General features: G+C 42.2%; 1 protein-coding gene across 2 annotated transcripts in view; it reads left to right on the forward strand.

The window, feature by feature from the left end:
• Positions 1 to 6,962: 6,962 nt before the first annotated feature.
• SLC17A9 (solute carrier family 17 member 9) overlaps positions 6,963 to 17,047 on the forward strand; it is a 33,389-nt gene continuing 23,304 nt past the window's right edge. Inside the window, exon 1 of one of the 2 annotated variants that reach the window (XM_039912950.1) lies at positions 6,963 to 7,181. In XM_039912950.1, the coding sequence (XP_039768884.1) occupies positions 7,144 to 7,181 (38 nt within the window). In that variant the 5' untranslated portion in view covers positions 6,963 to 7,143. The remainder of the gene's footprint in view (positions 7,182 to 17,047) is intronic. The other variant, XM_007655773.3, reaches the window with a different exon arrangement.

Here is a 17,047-nt window from a genome sequence, read left to right on the forward strand (position 1 = left end):
ATGCCAGTACTTCCTATATTTCTGACAAAATGGAAATACAAGATAATTACAATAATTAATTGTGGGATTTAAGCCCTAAACTGTGTGCCAAGCACTCTTTGCTAGGTTAGACAATTAGATCAGACACAATCCCTGTCCCACATGGGGCTCACAGCCTAAGTAGGAAAGAGAACAGGTATTTCATCCCCATTTTACAGATTAAGAAACCTAGGTATAAAAAAAGTTGTGACTTGTCTAAGGTCACAGAGCAGGCAAGTAGCTGAGTTGGTTTAGAACCCGGGACTCCTGACTTCCAATCCTGTGTTCTTTCCACTAGGACACACTACTGTCACTATAACTATCTTATAACCATCCTCTGTTACCCTAAAAACCCTTCCAGAACATACATACCATTTGGACTGTAAAGTATTTTTCCTACTTGAAAGCCTGAGAGGAAGTAATGGTTTTTCTTATATAGTGTTTGTCTTGTGTGGAAAAGGTGACAATACAATCTATTACACATTCCTGGAGAATGATAGAAATAATGTTAGTCTTTAAAGAGTCAAAGTGCATGTTCTTTTCGGTATTTTCATATGAGTTTAGGATCCTTGGCTTTGTAAATCCCAAGCACTGCCTCAAAACTTTTAGGTAAAATGTTCTGAGTAATCAATTTAAAGAGGCTGGGGTACCTGCTTAAATTTCATTTCCTAAGATTTCTGTAAACCATATGTATTTTGCAGAGTGGGGAAAGCTGATCTTTGTCATTATTGAATTATGTGTGGAAGTTGTCTCGCCTGTATTCTTTTAGGGGAATTTTTCCCAAGGGAGCTATTCCAGTCAAGGAAAAGGATGAACAAAAACACTAAATTCAAATTAAAAGCTAATTGGGTTCTTATCTGTAATCCCTCCCCTCCCCCATACTGAAAATAGTTTGACTTGTACTAGGTGCCTTAAGTGTTGGCAAATTAGGTGAAAAATTAGCCCAGGTTAAATATCGTTACTTAGTTTTCATTCAAACATGAAAAGTCTCTGATTTTGCTTGGTTGAAAATCTCAGACCTTAGCACTGGAAGCAAATATTGTTTGAAATTCGTAGAGTATAATTAGAAATGTAAATGTACATTTTTATATACAGCTACTGTACAAGATTATAGTATGCAGTATACTTTTTTGCAGCATTTAACTCCTGCAATTCTTAATTATGCCTGAGCAGAATGCCCTGCCCATTTTTTTCCCTTCCATTTCAACTGTTTCTGAAATTGGAGGATTATTTGTCTTTCATGCCAGTTCTTGTTTGAAAGAAAAACATTTACTATATTTCACAGGATGTATACTTGGAAACACTTTTCTATAAAAAGAAATATTTGATTGTTAGGAAAGAGAGGTTGAATTCATGTAATATCCCATGTATACTTGAGGGACCAAAGATAAACATGCTCTTTTGTCTGTTTTCTTTTACCTTTACACGTTCCCATTTTGGTTAAGTTGTTTACACTTTCTATGTCTTACCTCTTCTAAATTATTGTTTTTCCTCTTAGAATTTTCCTACCACCATTTGATCCGTTTTTAAAATGGAAAATCTGATCCTATTTTCCCTAAAGCATCTTTTAGCGGACACCTTTTCGAAAACTTTTTAAGTGGAAGTGATCCGCTTATGAATGTCCCTCTTAAAATGACTATAAGCCAAGATTTCCTGAGCTATTCACTAGACTTTTTACTTTACAACTCCTCCTGCCAAATAAAATTGGAGGAAATTGACCATTCTGTTTTTTGATGATGCCACTGAAGTCTTCAAATCTTTGCTTTTAGGTTGTACTGTTGTTAACTTTGAGACAATATTTGTGTGAAGATACAGAAGATAAGTTTTTATGAAGTTTGTCAAACAGAAATACAGCAATTCATTCATTCATTCAATAGTATTTATTGAGCACTTACCATGTGCAGAGCACTGTACAAAGCGCTTGGAATGTACAATTCGGCAACAGATAGGGACAATCCCTGCCCATTGACGGGTTTACAGTCTATAATCAGGGGAGACAGACAAAAACAATAGCAATAAATAGAATCAAGGGGATATCCATCTCATTAACAAAATAAATATGATAATAAAAATATATACAAATGAGCAGACGAGCACAGTGCTGAGGGGAAGGGAGAAGGGGAGGAGCAGAGGGAAAGGAGGGGAAAGGGGGCTTAGCTGAGGGGAGGTGAAGGGGGGCAGAGAGGCAGCAGAGGGAAAAGGGGAAGCTCAGTCTGGGTAGGCCTCTTGGAGAAGGTGAGCTCTCAGTAGGGCTTTGAAGAGGGGAAGAGAGTTGGCGGAGGTGAGGAGGGAGGGCATTCCAGGACAGCGGGAGGACGAGGGCCGGGGTCAACGGTGGGATAGGCAAGAATCTCTTCTACACCTCTGCAGGGAGTTTTGAAAATGAGTGGGGGCTTCATGGATGAAAGAAGTATTCAGAGCCAGGTAGAGAAGGTTGAAAACTGGACATTTGGCAATTTGAAAATGTATATGCATTAAGTTTATACACTAGAGAGGCAAGTGAAGGGAGAAGTATAAGTACTTTGAGCTGGAAAACTAAATGCATTTATACATGTGTGCACACATACACAGTTTCATGTATTTGTTTATATTTGAGGAAAAGTGAAAGGGAAATTTATGTAAAATGAGGATAATATTTAGGAAACATTCTTGGAGCTATAAGAAAACTAGGGACTTAAACATGCATGACGTTTTCTGTCATTTCATAGTTACGTTTCTTAGTTGAAGCATTTCCCTTTCAGTGCAATCTGTACCCCGTGCAGAATTTTAGAAAGGCAGTTAGGCATAAATTGGGTCCACTACTAGAAAATTTTGACAATGTGGTCACGTGCCTAAGTAACACTATCTACATATGAACAGAATAAATGGAGACAGACAAGGTTTGAGTGTTTGAAATTCACCTTCTGGGAAGATGTGTGTATGTTTGAATCAATTGTGGGCAGTATCACCTCCAATCCTAGTGATTCCAGGGCTTGACACTATAAAATCTGTACTTGGCATTGGCTATTTTTCTTAAATTTAGCAATATTGTGTTTTTAGGAAAGTTAGATTTTTTAAAAAATTTTTCCTTCAGATAATTCTATGGTGATGTACCTTATGCTCCTTTATTACAAGGATAAAAATTCCAAAGAAAATTAAATTGTTTCAGAAGGTATCGTTCAAGAAAGTAATCTTGAACCAACTTTTGTGGTTACCAAAATTTTTTGACTCAAGTTAACCTAAATTCAGTTTTTATAAGTCTTGTGAAACATTTCCCACAACACAATTGTATAGTTCTATTAAATCAATAATTAAAAAAACCCAACAGGTTTTGTTCATCATTATAGATTCACACTTACTCTAGTTAAGTATAGAAACTGAAATTAACCACTTTTGGATGTGCATGTTCAAATATCTTTGCATGTAGCAAACTTTATTAATGAATGTCTTCAGTAACGTTGAACATAAAGAAGATCAATATATAGAAATCTATGAAATTTACTCACCTTTCTAAATTCACTGAAGACCTGGCAGTAGTTTGAATGGGACAGTATTTTAATATGGTATTTAAATTCTTTTTTAAAAAATGATATTGGTAAAGTGCTTACTATGTTGCCAGGCACTACTAAGTGCTGGGTATATACAATCAGATTGGACACAGTCCCTTTCTCAAATTGGGCTCCCCAGTCTTAATTCCCATTTTGCAGATGAAGTAACTGAGGCACTGAGAAGTTAAGTGACTTGCCCAAGGTCACACAGCAGGTACCTGTCAGAGCTGGGATTAGAACCCAGGTCCTCTGAACTCCCAGAGTTGTGCTCTTCCCACTAGACCATGCTGGTTCTTGTCCATCAGGCACTGTTTTAAATGCTGGGGTAAATAGAAGTTAATCAGGCCAGATACACTCCCTGTTTCACATGTCGTTTACATTTTAAAGTAGGAGGGAGAACAGGTTTTGAATCCCCATTTTGTAGTTGAGGAAGCTGAGGCACAGAGAAGTTAAGTGACTTACCCAAGGTCATACAGCAAGTGGTGGAGCTGGGATTAGAACTCGGGTTCTCTGGCTCCCAGTCCTATGCTATAACCACTAAGCCATGCTGCTCCCCTTGTAAATAAAGTAATCCTTCTGAAATGCTGATAAATGCCTCCTCAAGATAATCTGCTGCATTGGGAAATTGGTCTAAATTCCACAAGCACCTTCAGTTAATGAAGTTAATGCATCCTTTTTTGTTGCCATAATGTTGCATTTGAGGGAGTGTATGCAGAATTACAGTGTACCAAAAACAATTTTCTGGAAAACAGACCAAGAATCACAAAGCAGCGTGGCTCAGTGGAAAGGCTTTGGGAGTTAGAGGATGTGGGTTCTAATTCTTCCTCCACTTGCTTGCTGTGTGACCTAGGGCAAGTCACTTAATTTAGCTGTGCCTCAGTTACCTCATCTGTAAAATGGGGATTAAAAGTGTGAGCCCCACGTGGGACAACCTGATTACCCTGTATCTAACCCAGCGCTTAGAACAGTGCTTAGCACATAACACTTAACAAATACCATAATTATTATATTTACTAGTGTTTTCATGTCGACTGTAAACGCCTTGTGTGAAGGAAATGTGTCCACTATGTTGCACTGTGCTCTCCCAATTTCTTAGTATACTGCTGTGCACACAATAAGGGCTCAGTAAATGGCATTGATATATCCCCAGTTCCCCTTGCTTTGCAGCTGAAGTACACAATACTCCTGGCCACACAATACCGCAATTTCTCGCTTCATTTACATTTTTGTGTAGTCATTTTCCTCTATAAGTTTAGTGGGGAATCTTAGAGATTGGCTAATATTTGGCATTAAAAATTTGAATTGTCCTAGCTGTAAATTGGTGGGTCCAGTTTTTGCAGCCACCACTGAGTTGTCACCTATGTTCCTGCCATCTGCTCAGCAACACTACCCTTCCCTCATCCACTCCAACGCCCACTGCTCCCACCAAGTATTCCAGACCTTGAATTCCCTACTGAGATCTCCAGTGCCTCCCCTGTCTCTCAGCCCTGCTAATTTTGTCAATTACTTGGTATCCAAAACTGAAGCCAGGAAGGGTGAGCGCCCCTCAAAATCTCCCTCACCTTCCCCTCTTTACCCCAGAGTTGGTAGGCCCGTGCCATGTAAAAGTAGCTTTCCGGCTTTCCTCTTGCCAAGGGTTTCTTTTCTGTCCTTGCCCACGGGAAGTGGTGTTATACAGATGCAGCGTGGTTTAGTGGAAAGACCACGGGCTTGGGAGTCAGGTCATGGGTTCTAATCCTGGCTCTGCCACTTGTCAGCTGTGTGGCCTTGGGCAAGTCACTTTACTTCTCTGTGCCTCAGTTATCTGTAAAATGGGGATGAAGACTGAGCCTTACGTGGAATAACCTGATTACCTTGTATCTACCCCAGTGCTTAGAACAGTGCTTGGCAAATACCATTATTATTATGCGTGGCTTAGTGGAAAGAGCCTGGGCTTGGGAGTCAGAGGTCCTGGGTTCTAATCCTGCCTCTGCCACTTAGCTGTGTGACTTTGGGTAAGTCACTTCCCTTCTCTGCCTCAGTTACCCCATCTGTAAAATTGAGGATGAAGACTGAGCTCCACGTGGGACAACCTGTTGACCTTGTATCTCCCCCAGTGCTTAGAGATACAGGGTCATCAGGTTGTCCCACGTGAGGCTCACAGTTAATTCCCATTTTCCAGAGGAGGGAACTGAGGCAAAGAGAAGTGAAGTGACTCGCCCACAGTCACACAGCTGGCAAGCGGCAGAGCCAGGAGTCGAACCCATGACCTCTGATTCCGAAGCCCAGGCTCTTTCCACTGAGCCACGCTGCTTCCCCACTTCTCTGTGCCTCAGTGACCCTATCTGTAAAATGGGGATGAAGACTGTGAGCCCCACGTGGGACAACCTGATCACTTTGTATCCTCCCCAGCGCTTAGAACTGTGCTTGGCCCATAGTAAGCACTTAAGTGGCAACATTGAGAAGCAGCGTGGCTTGGTGGAAAGATCCCGGGCTTGGGAGTCAAAGGTCATGGGTTCTAATCCCGACTCTGCCGCTTGCCAGCTGTGTGACTCTGGGCAAGTCACTTAACTTCTTTGTGCCTCAGTTCCCTCATCTGTAAAATGGGGATTGAGTGTGAGCCCCATGTGGAACAACCTCATTACCTTTTATCCCCCCAGCGCTTAGAACAGTGCTTGGCACATAGTAAGCGCTTAACAAATACCATTATTGTTATTAATTCATCCCATCGTATTGATTGAGCGCTTACCGTGTGCAGACCACTGTCCTAAGCGCTAGGAAAGAGACCCAACGAACCCACCACCTCGAGGGATCAATAGTAATAATAATGTTGGCATTTGTTAAGCGCTTACTATGTGCAGAGCACTGTCCTAAGCCCTGGGGTAGATAGAGGCTCATCAAGTTGTCCCACGTGAGGCTCACAGTTAATTCCCATTTTCCAGAGGAGGGAACTGAGGCCCCGACGCGTGAAGTGACTTGCCCCCAGTCACACAGCTGACAAGTGGCAGATCCGGGATTCGAACCCGTGACCTGTGACTCCCAAGCCCGGGCTCTTTCCACCGAGCCACGCCGAAGAATGACATTTGATCAGCGCGTACTATGTGCCAGGCACTGTTCCAAGCGTTGGGGGCGGGGGAGAAACAAGGCGATCAGGTGATTAAAAGGTAGAGCTGTCGTTGCGGGGAGGGTTGCCGATGGGCCCGTGCCCTTCCGTGCCAAGAGATGCGAAAGGTTGAGGGCGAGGGGTGGCTCCCTAAGGCGGCGGGCAGGGCGGTTAGGGTGGGCAGGCCCCGCCCCCGCCCCCGCCACCGCCCGGCCAGGAAGAGCCGCTCCGACTGACACGTGGACTTCGCGTCCAGCCGCCCGCACTGGCCTCGGCTATGCGGGCCGGGCCCGCCCGGAGGGACCAGCCGGCGGGCGAGGGCGGCCCGGGGCCCCGGCGGGGCTTTCCCCTCCCACCCCCGGCCTGAGCGGCCCGTCCCCAACGCCACCCATGGCCTCCGGACTTTGCAAACTTGGAGCTCACTCCTCTCCCTTCGACCCGCCGCACCTTCACTAGCAGTGGCAATTGCAGCAGCAGCAGCAGCCCCCGAAGGGCAAATCGCCTTATCACGAAGGGATGAAGAGAGACGGTGGGGGAGATCTTTACTGGACCAGGTAAGGCTTATCCTCTTACAGCTCCTCAAACTCCTTTGCTCTCTCTTAGAGTGTGAGCCCCGCGTGAGACCTAATTAGAGTAATAATACTGGTATTTGTTAAGCGCTTACTATGTGCCAAGCACTGTTCTAAGCCCTGGGTGGGGGGGATACAAGGTGATCAGGTTGTCCCTCGGGGGCTCACAGTCTTCATCCCCGTTTTACAGATGAGGGAACGGAGGCACAGAGAAGTTAAGTGACTTGCCCAGAGTCACACAGCTGACAAGTGGCGGAGCGGGGATTAGAACCCATGACCTCTGACTCCCAAGCCCGGGCTCTTTCCACTGAGCCCCGCAGCTTCTCCAATTATCATTAGTAGTAGTAATAATAATGCCATTTGTTGAGCGCTTACTGTGTGACAGGGACTGTAATAATAATGATGATGGTGCTTGTTAGGCACTTATTATGTGCCAACTACTGTTCTAAGCGCTGGGGTACTGTACTCTTCTCAATAGTTTAATCAATAGTATTTATTAGGCGCTTTGGAGAGTACAATGCAGTTAATAGGCACAGTCTAGTTAATCTCCAATCTAATTAACAATCTCCCTAAAAGTGCCATAGTCTCCCTAGGATTTTAAAGGTTCTAAAGAAGTTCTGAGCTGTCCCTGCAGGGAATGGGTCTTCTATCGTGTATTTATTTGTGACAACAGATTGATCCGTATGATAAGTTCTTACTATGTGACCAAACACTGTTCCAAGTGCTGGGGTAGAACAAGGTAATCAGGTTGTCCCATGTGGGGCCCATTTTACAGATGAGGTAACTGAGGTACAGAGAAGTTCAGCACTGGGGTGGACACAAGCAGATCCAGTCGGACCCAATCCCTGTCCAATGTGGGGCCCACAGTCTCAATCCCCATTTAACAGATGAGGTAAGTGAGGCACAGGGAAGTGAAGTTCATTCAATCGTATTGAGCGCATACTGTGTGCAGAACACTGTACTGAATGCTTGGAAAGTACAATTCGGCAATAAAGTGACAATCCCAGCTCACAACGGGTTTACAGTCTAGAAGACTACCCCAGCGCTTGGCACAGAGTAAGCTCTGAACATGCCTCACAATCACTATTTTCCTTTGACCTGCTCTCTTTATTTTTTAAACCCTTGAAATCTCATGGGAGGTATGGGTTATTATGATGCATGTTATCACAGGGTTGTGAATGTTCTCCGAAGATAACCAAAAAATAGAAAGGCAGAAAAAATTAAGGTTTCTCAAAACAAAAGACAGCATCCGTCCACCGTGGCAAATATCTTGCCCAGTGGCCGGGATCTTTCCCCCTCTTCCTCTCTATTTCTCTCTTTCTCGTGCACAGAAAACAGATGCAAGGGAACTTGTAGCAGAGGGACCTTTGGCTACCCTGAGCTGACGCTGACACCTAGGCTACCTAGGCTGACACCTTACCACCTTCTCCGTATGCCTCCATGTCAAATTGCTTGGCAAGATACGGGAAAAATGGAGTTGGCTGGGCAGAAGAGATGGCCGGAATAGTAGTGATGCGGATCAGTAAACCAGGACAAAGAATGTTGGAATATGGCTGGAGGGGATTCCGGGGCAGTGAAACCTGCCCTCCCCTCTCCCCCTCATCTGCCTCCAGTGAGAACTCTACAGGCCTATTACCCTGTTATTGATGACTTCAACCCTAACTCCGAGGTGTCCTAGTAAGAGATCTGGGTGGAGAGTAGGGGTGTGTGATCCCACCCTCTTATTCTCGGTATCTTTAGAAAAGTTACTGCTTCCTGAAATGAAAATGGAGAACGCCTGCCCCCCACCCCCCCTTCTTACCTGTCAAGCCTGGTTTGAAGACTAAATTGGGATGCAGTGTTATATTGTGATATCTGCATTTTAACATAAGCACAAATGAAAATTTAAGGAGCAAGGCAGGTCATGGGAGCTGAAACAAAAGGCAAAGAAATAAAAATCTTAAAAAAAATCCAAGAGCAAAAACCCATGAGATAAAAGAAAAATAAGAAAGCCTGGTGAAAGCTACTGAAGGAAACAAAGGGAACCAAGTGAACCAGTGAATGACCTGAAAGAGGAATCCACAACTGCTAAAAGCCAAACAGTGTACCAAATCACAGTCTGGGCAGACTTTTCTCTTCAAGTCACTAGTTAAAAATAAAATGCAGCCATTCATTTTGGTTTAGTCAGAAAACTATTTATCATTTTGGGTACTCCACCCACATAGTTCGTTTCCTGCCTTCTGCTTCTCACAATTGCAAGGTTCTCGGGGTGGAGGATGATAGTGTAATTTCTCCTGCTTTTAAAGTATTATGATTGTTTATGGTTTTACAGTAATTTCCCAAATTGTTACTCTGAGATAAAAAGATTAGAGGTATTGCCCACAAAAGGGGCAATACAATGAAACATTAAATGATATTTAACAAACCACACTTAGTCCTTCCTCAACTCCTTCAAGATTTTCAAATTTTTTTTATGCCTGCAGTTCTTGCATGTGTCCGTTTATATAAAACTATTCTACAAGTGCCCAACCAAATAAAGGAAATTTCAGTAAGATTTCTTGAAGTTACCATCCTTGCTTTACCCTTTGGCACTTAATATGGATTTAACTCTGTGCTAGTCTCCTTGATATCATTTACACGGTTCCACCTCTTAATTGCTCTGCAGTCCTAATGTGAGGGAATCCCTCAAGGTAAGGCAGGAAGGAAGGTTGAGTGGAAGTTTAAGTATGATGTTCTGGCCAAACCCCAAATCATAATATTACCGTGAATTTATATCATGCTTTTTATTTTTTCAAAGCAGTTTCACATCAATTATCTCATTTTATCCCCACAGTTTCCCTTTGAAGTTGGGAGGGAAGGTTTATTAAGAATTTTATAGCTGATGGAACAGATCCAGAGAGGAGAAGTTGCCTTGCCCAAGGTCACACAGCCAATGGGTAGCAGAGCTGACTGGAACCTAAGCATTTTGACTTCCCAAACCAGTGGTTTTTACATTAAATAACATTGCTTCGAAGGAGAGTAGTAGGGCAAATCCACCTGAATAGAGGTATTGTCTTTAGGAGACTTTCACCTCAATCCAAGTGCAGGGATTAGGGCCATGATTAACTCTGTTCTACTCTCCCAAGTGCTTAATGCAGTACTCTACCAGAGTAAGTGCTCAGTAAACATTATTGATTGATTGGAAGAGTACAGTAGACTAAGTAGGCAGGACCTCTGCCCTCAAGGAGCTTAAATTATGCACACTTTGAGTGCCAGGGATATGTTTATCTCATCTGTTTACTTTTCTTCCAGCTCTTTAACACTGCTTTACAGTAGTCACTTCATTATTACGGTTACTACATCTGTTAACTCCCCCTAAGCCACATATTGGAGAGTCACTTTGAGTTTTCTGCTTTTTCCGGGGCTGAAAGAGTCTTTGAGATGCTTCTATGGGTATTTATTCATTAAGGAGATATCAGTTCTGGGGGTACAGTCCTCCCCTGGGAAGTTTTGTCGTTATTTTTATGGTATTTGTTAAGCACTTACTATATGCCAGGCACTGTACTAAACTCTGGGGTTTAGTACAAGCAGATTAGGTTGGACACAGTCCATGTCTCACATGGGGCTCACAGATGAGTTAACTGAGGCACAGAGAAGATTAAATGACTTGCCTAAGGTAACACAGCAGAAAAGTGGTGGAGCTGAGTTTAGAACCCAAGTACTCCTGACTCCTGGGCCCATGCTCCATCTACTGTTGGTATTTGTTAAGCGCTTACTATGTGCAGAGCACTGTTCTAAGCGCTGGGGTAGACACAGGGGAATCAGGTTGTCCCACGTGGGGCTCACGGTCTTAATCCCCATTCTGCAGATGAGGTAACTGAGGCACAGTGAAGTGACTTGCCCACAGTCACACAGCTGACAGGTGGCATCTACTGAAGCAGCTTGACTCAGTGGAAAGAGCATGGGGTTGGGAGTCAGAGGTCATGGGTTCAAATCCCAGCTCTGCCGCTTGTTAGCTGTGTGACTTTGGGCAAGTCACTTAACTTTTCTGTGCTTCAGTTACCTCATCTGTAAAATGGGGATTAAGACTGTGAGTCCTACCTGGGACAATCTGATCACCTTGTATCCTCCCCCCAGTGCTTAGAACAGTGCTTTGCACATAGTAAGCGCTTAAAAATGCCATCATTTTTATTATTACTAGGTCCCACTGCTTCTCAGTTGAGTGTACTATAGTCACCAGGGTGGAGTTCTGTTTCCAGCAAAGCACCTGCTTCCTTTTTTCTCTCTGAAACCTGCATTGTCACTTTAGAAAGAACTCCATACCATTCTGGATACATGCTTCACTGGTCAGCCCAGCCAAGAATGGAAACTTGTTTCTTGTTCCAAACAGAGGGAGGAGTAGAGAGAATAATAGCACACACAGCGGCCTCAGGCCAATTTTGCACTGCTAGACCAAGGCAGTAGGTAACACATCAATCAAACATGTCTTGATAATTCAGGGAGAATGAATGGATTAACATTCTTACCCTCAGTATGGCTTTTTTCTGACTAGATGTCCTGCTGGTTTGGGTTTGGGATGACACTTCTGTTTTCTTGTAAATTGAATAATCTGTTAAGCTTCCAGCACTGACAACAAAGAGAAGAGAGAGTGTAGCAGTAGTAGTAAAAAAACCACCCTCCAAACAGGAACAAATCTAGAATTGTAGCTAAGGACATATGAGAAGCAGCATGGGCTCATGGATAGACCATGAGCATGGGAGTCCGAAGGAACTGGGTATTAATCCCTGCTCCACCACTTGTCTGCTGTGTGATTTGGGACAAGTCACTTCACTTCTCTGGGCCTCAGTTACCTCATCTGTAAAATGGGGATTGAGACTGTGAGCCCCATGTGGGGAAGGGACTGTGTCCAACCTAATTTGCTTGCATCACCCTGCCCAGTGCTTAGAACAAAGCCTGATTGTTTCTATCTGTTGCCGAATTGTATATTCCAAGCTCTTAGTACAGTGCTCTGCACACAGTAAGCGCTCAATAAACATGAATGAATGAATGGCACACAGTAAGTGCTAAACAAATACCACAGTTATTTTTATTATTATTCTCTGGTCCTTGGTTACATCATCTCTAAAATGGGGATTAAGACTGGCCAACCTAATTATCTTGTATCTACTCCAGCGCTTAGTACAGTGCCTGGCATATGGTAACAAATATCACATACATGAAGTTCACGCTGGTTCATTTAGTCAAAAGTAACTTTTTTTGCTTACTAAAACCAAGTGATTTCAACTGTAAATGGGCAGCATTTTTAGAATTTTCTTAATCAACAGGAAAGAGGAAAATTTAGAGCTGGATTATTGATGCTTCCTTCTGGAAACTGCAAGGGTTCGTACACTGATAAAGCAACCACCCTCTTTCCAAATTGAGGCTTTGATCTCATTTAGCATTTGAAACGAGGACCCATTCATTAATTCAATCGTATTTATTAAGGGCTTCCTGTGTGCAGAGCACTGTACTAAGTACTTGGGAAAGTATAATACAACAATAAACAGTGATAATCCGTGCCCACAGTGAGAGATTTAACTACCTGCTTCTCTGATTGCTTTTTTTGTTGGGAACTAAACTGTCCACTTTTCTCAAGAAACACAACTCTAGTCAAAATGAGAGACCCTTACTCTAGAGACCCTTATGGGGATACTGATTTTTAGGTAAAGCTAAGTGCCTGTCAGGCAATATTTGAGTGCCTTTTCTGAAGTGGTCCTGCCTGGACTAGGCTTTGCAGGGGTTGCAAAAAAAGGAAGTTCAGAAGTAGTAAATGGTGATTCTTGAGTGCCTACTGAATACAATGCACTGTTCCCAGCATTTGAGGAAGTAAGGCAGAACTGAAGAAAAAGACATGGTCTTGTTTTAGAGAAGAAACATAAAAAGGACAACTACAGTTACCCCAGAGAGCAATAAATTTGGTTTAGAGGCATAAAATATAAAACCCTGTTCTCTCCTTTCAAAGTGCAACCATGTATTCCCAACAGCAGTGACAGGGAGAAAGCCTGTCCCATATTTTCTGCTCCAATCAAATTTGTCTAATAGGAGAAGAGAATCATATCCAGAGCAGCGGCCATGGGGATTGCCCCCCTCTAATCCTAAGCGTGAGCATTTCCCAAACATAGGAAGCATCTTTTTGGGAAGGTCAGGAGCCATATTGAGGCAAAATATCAAAAGAGCACATCTACCTGCACCTCCAAATTGTGGGTTGTCATTTAATTCCCACACAAGATTGCAGCTATTCTGTATGTATTTTGAACAAAGGGAGTGGGAAGAGAGGGGCATTTCTCTTCACCTCTTCCCCTTTCAAAAAAAAAAAAGGTATCCCCCTCTTAAACTTGAAGCCATTTTTTTCTCTTCACCCTGGGAAGAGTCAGACTCATTGCACTTGAGTACAAGCTAGAGAAATAGATGCCCCTAATTTGCAGAGAAATACATCAATTTCAGGGGTCCCTGGGAGTGATGGAGTGACTAAAGTTAGGGGGAGCTCATTTTTGTGAGCTTCAGAACGGAAATGTATAAATTTATGTGGGAATCCTCTTTAAAACCCATAAAGGAATTTCCAGTAGCACCGGGAACCTGGACATGGAAAGCTCAATTAACAAATTCCATCTGGTAAAAGTTCTGGAGACTAGATAATCCCAATACAAGTGTATTGACTGAAGCCAGAGCCCTTGCAGAACTTTATTTTTAAAGAAAAGAGACTACACTAATCACATACTAATCACAGGATGATAAGAAGCCTTTCCTTACCTCTCATTCAATCATATTTATTGAGTGATTACTGTGTGCAGAGCACTCATTTCCCCACCCTATTCACATTCCCTTCTATTTTACCTACTGGGGTCAGTATCACTTAAACACTTCAATATTCAACCATCCCCCCAGCACCACAGCATTTATGTACTTGCCAATCAGACAATTATAATAATACTAATAACTGTGGTATTTGTTAAGTACTTACTATGTGCCAGGCACTGTAGTAAGCACTGGGATGGATACAAACAAATTGGGTTGGACACAGTCCCTGCTCCACATGGGGCTCACAGTCTTAAAACCCATTTTACAAAGAAGGTAACTCAGGCACAGAGAAGTTAAGTAACTTCCCCAAGGTTAAAGAGCAGTCAAATGGTGGAGCTGGGATTAGAACTCAGCTCCTTCTGACTCCCAGGCCTGTGCTTTTCTATCCACTAGGCCATTAGCACTTACTGTGTGCAGAACACTGCACTAAGCATTTGGGGGAGTACAATACTACAGAGCTGGTAGACACATTCCCTGCCCACAGGGAGTGTACATCCTTATATTCTGCTGCTTTCCCTATCTGTAATTTATTTTAATATTTCTCTCTCACTAGATTGTAAACTCCTTGAGGGGAGATATCGTGGCTACCAACTCTATTGTATTGTATTCTTCCAAGCACCTAATGCCGTACTCTGCACAAAGTAAGTGCTCCATAAATACCCTTGATCAATTGATTGGCCACCCTATCAGCCAAATTCATCAAAGCCTCTTCCAGCTCACCGAAGCTGCAGACAGACAGGTTGGTCTGTCTTTCCCGTCACTGTAGCCAGCACCACTACCGTCTGTCTCACAAGCCTGCAACCTTGGCATTTTCCTTGACTCATCTCACTCATTCAATCCACATATTCAGTCTGTCACCAAATCCTAATGGCTCTGTCTTCACAGTATCTCTACCTTTCCTCTCCATCCAAACTGCTGCCATGCCAGGAAATTGAACATTGGTTTCTAAGTATTATTTTTAGGTATTAAGGGTACTTTTAGATTGGACAGATTTTAGAGAAAATTAAAATAACTGCACCTTCAGATTGATTTCCCCCGTTATCCTGTTATAATTATAACATCATATCTTTCTCTTTTTTGTATTAAAAATTTTCCTGAAAAACAAAAATGATTTTAAAGTATGGAATACATCTTTTTATTTAAGAACATGTCCATTTGTTCATGTGGCTCATTATTTTTAAACAGGATGCGCCCATTTCTGTTAGAATGTGTGCTTTCACTATATGTTTCTGCTAAAGTATCATTAGGGAGTTAGGGAATGTTCAGCCAACAGCATGAGACTGTCTGGATACAGGTCACCAGTACTGGAAGAAACAGCTTGTGTACATGGGTACTGTGTCTAACCATTTGAGTATTACAGCAAATGTTTCCTTACTGTGGGATTTTGTGTAGAACCCTTGAGTTTTAAAACTGGGTGTCTGCTCTTTAACTGGTCACACCTTAGATTTAAGTTGATTTAAATGGGACGCCTTGTCTGCTCTGTTCCAGTGCATTCCACATTGAGAATGTATTGTAAATATAATAATGCTAAGTGCCAATGACACAGATATCGAATGCTTGAACTCAAGATCTGGCATACTGTTTGGGCTTCTAAGACTTTTAGATGGAGTCTTCGTCAAACTGACTGAATTTCTGGCCCTGTAACCTTGAGGGTGTCATTGGTATTTCCTTGGTTTCCACTGTGGAATGGGGCTTGGATAACTGCTTTATTTTTTCAACAATATAAGTCTGTTGGTCATGCTGAAAGCTGAAAACAATGGAAAAGAAGCCACAAAACTGTAGAAAAACCTATCAAGGCTTCAGTAATAATGACAATGATAATTGGGGTTTTTGTTAAGAGCTTAATATGTGTCAAGCACTGAACCAAGCATGGAATCAATACAAGATAATCTGGCTGGATACAGTCCTTGTCCCACTTAGGACTCACATTCTAAAGGGAAAGGGGAAATGGGTGTTTAATCCCTATTTTACTGATGAGGAAATTTAGGCACAGAAAAGTTAAGTGACTTACCCAAGATCTGCATAGGCCTAAGGAGAAATTTTTTATCAAATGAATTAAACAAATTGTTGATTAAAATTTTGGTGGCAGTTTTTAAAGTCAGAGCAGTTTATAAAGGGCTATGTATGATTAATTTTTTTATGGTATATGTTAAACTCTGTGTGTCAAGAACTGTTCTAACTGCAGGAGTAGATACAAGTTAAAGTGCTTTTGCAAAAAACTGTAAAATACTTCACCATACTATTAAAAACTTTATTTAATGTTGATGTTCTTCCTTGACTTAAGCTCCATTCACTTTTGGTAGCGTAAAGCATAGTAGATCTTCGAGGGAGAGGAAAATGAATTAATCTGACCCATTCATTTTGGTGCTTAAAAGACTTATTGAAGGTCAGAGAAATTAAATGCTCTTTAGATACAAGGGCTAGACTTTTCTTTTCAAAATGAGGGATACTTTACACTTAGGTGATGTATCTGTGAGCTAACACATGTATTGCAATTCTCATAGAAAAGATATTTGAATTATTTCAATAAAATTTTATTTAGAAGAAAAAATGAGTAATGACATCTGTGGTAGGTTTTTATACCAAAAAAGTGCCAAAACTATTAGCTTCCAGGTCCAAGTCTGACTACAAGTTTGAGGGAAAGGAGGAAGGAACGAATCCTCAATGTTGTTCTGTAGACCATCACTGAGTGTCACTGAATAACTTTGTGGGTATTGGCCAAAGAGGGGCAGAGTATTTTGACCTTCTCTCTCCATTTATCTATTCCTACCTTAGGAAGTTATAGTAGTGTGTGTTAATATTTACTGAGCACCTGTGTTCAGTTTTTATCACCCATATTCTCAGGAACACCTTTGTATTCCCAAAGAAAAAGTTCTGGGCTCCATGGAAAGCAGAGCCTGGCTTGGACTAGGTTTGACGTTGGCTTGGCCTGTATGAACCTGCCTTGACTGAGTCAATCTATAGTATTTATTGAGCATTTACTTTATGCAGACCACTGTACTAAATGTCGGAGTACAATAGAGTTTATAAACAAAATCCCTACCTTCAAGGAACTT

The sequence above is a fragment of the Ornithorhynchus anatinus genome, chromosome 8, assembly GCF_004115215.2.
Source record: "Ornithorhynchus anatinus isolate Pmale09 chromosome 8, mOrnAna1.pri.v4, whole genome shotgun sequence".
Taxonomy (NCBI): Eukaryota; Metazoa; Chordata; class Mammalia; order Monotremata; family Ornithorhynchidae; genus Ornithorhynchus; species Ornithorhynchus anatinus.